Here is a 1,607-nt window from a genome sequence, read left to right as displayed (position 1 = left end):
TTTTTTTTTTTTTTTGAGAGTCTCACTCTGTTACCCTGGGTAGAGTACCATGGTGTCGTAGCTCACAGCAACCTCAAACTCTTGGGCTCGAATGATCCTCATACCTCACCTTCCCAAGTAGATGAGACTAAAGGTGCCCACCATAATTCCTGGCTAATTTTTCTAATTTTAGTAGAGATGGGGTCTCACTCTTGGTTAGGTTGGTCTTGAACACCTGAATTCAAGCAATCCACCTGCGTTGGCCTCCCAGAGTGCTAGGATTATAGGTGTGAGCCACTGCTCCCAGCCTCTTTTCTTTTTTTTTGAGATGAGGCCTCACTATGTTGCCCAGGCTAGTCTCCAACTCCTGGGCTCAAGTGATCCTCCTGCCTCAGCCTCTGGAGTATTTGGGATTATAGACACAAGCCATTGCACTTGGCTAGGGGCTGCCATTTCTATACTCCTCAAGGTGGAAGGCTTGGAGGCATGCAAAGGGTGGTCTTGGAGCCAAGCCATTTCCAGCCCTGCCCCCACATTCCCAGGTGGTCCCGCTCACTGAAAGGTCATCTATCATTCGGTCCTCAAAACTGTGGTCTTCAGTCAGGATCCATGTGGCCTTATAGCTCTCCAGGAGCATGTTACACGCCCGGTGCCTGCAGGGAAAGGGCTGGAGTCACTGAAATGTCTCACGGTTCATGTCTCTTGACCTCTCATACATCTGCCACACCTGAGACCCTGTGGTGTCAGCACTCCACCCTCTGGACCACCCACCTACCCTACCTTCATGGCTCTTCAAGCTCCCCTTCTCCCTGGGGGCCTTACGTGGGCAGGTTGTACAGGGGTGTCATCCGGAAACAGGCCACAACTGCCCGACGTCGCTGCTTAGACAAAAGCTTGTGCCACACAGCCTTCTTGGATTTGTAAGGGTGCTCAGTCTGGGGGAGGGGGCGGTTTGTCAGGTCCCCAGATCCTGCCTTTAGCCCCGATTCCCAGTCCTCGGTGAAAATACCAGTCCGTGCCCATATTCAGAGCCAACCCACAAGGCAGAAGGAGCACTTCTGCTCCACCGAGTCACGGTTCTGGCTCTGTCCGTAGATCTAAATTTCCATACTAGGCACTGTCCGCTACCCAGGTCCTGCCCCAATTCCAAGGTCCATCCAAGTCCCTGCCCACAAACTCAAGGCGTCTCCATTAGTCCCCACCCCTAGATCCAAAATTCTGTCCCTAGCCACCAGATTAAGCAGGTTTCTTCCCTAGATCCAGGGTTCCACCCCCTGCCCCGCCCCCAAACGTAATCTTCCCCGGCGGGCCCCGCCCATAGACTCCAGGCCAGCTCCAGGCCCCGCCCGGAGGCAAGTCTTTGGAGGCTCGGCAAGTCAGAAGCCTCAGCACCTGGTCCAGGTGGTAGAGCACGGCGGACACTTCCTGGACTCTGCGCACGATTTTCTCCGGGTCGTCGGCGTCCTCCTCGCGGCCCGGGACGCCCCGGTACAGGGCCATCTGCCAGCGAAGAGACGGGGAGCCTTCCACCTGAGGGAGGGAGGCAGGAAGAAAGTCTAGTGTGAGGGCATCTCCCTGGCCCGCTCTCGCCTTCCTCTTCTCAGTTTCCCTTTCCTTTTTTTTCTTTT

The 1,607-nt window shown here is 55.1% G+C and overlaps 1 protein-coding gene across 2 annotated transcripts in view; it reads right to left on the bottom strand.

Moving 5' to 3' along the window:
- The window catches only part of RYR1 (ryanodine receptor 1), a 131,919-nt gene that overhangs the window by 51,237 nt on the left and 79,075 nt on the right, over positions 1 to 1,607 (bottom strand). For both annotated transcript variants that reach the window (XM_003796154.3, XM_003796155.3), the window contains 3 exons: positions 1,372 to 1,509; positions 802 to 914; positions 536 to 632 (listed from right to left, as the gene is read on the bottom strand). In XM_003796154.3, the coding sequence (XP_003796202.1) occupies positions 536 to 632; positions 802 to 914; positions 1,372 to 1,509 (348 nt within the window). The remainder of the gene's footprint in view (positions 1 to 535; positions 633 to 801; positions 915 to 1,371; positions 1,510 to 1,607) is intronic.

The sequence above is a fragment of the Otolemur garnettii genome, unplaced genomic scaffold (assembly GCF_000181295.1).
Source record: "Otolemur garnettii isolate 467f Iridium unplaced genomic scaffold, OtoGar3 scaffold00100, whole genome shotgun sequence".
Classification (NCBI taxonomy): domain Eukaryota; kingdom Metazoa; phylum Chordata; class Mammalia; order Primates; family Galagidae; genus Otolemur; species Otolemur garnettii.
The sequence above is the reverse complement of the archived record's forward strand: the minus strand, read 5'-3'. Positions and strand labels throughout refer to the sequence as shown.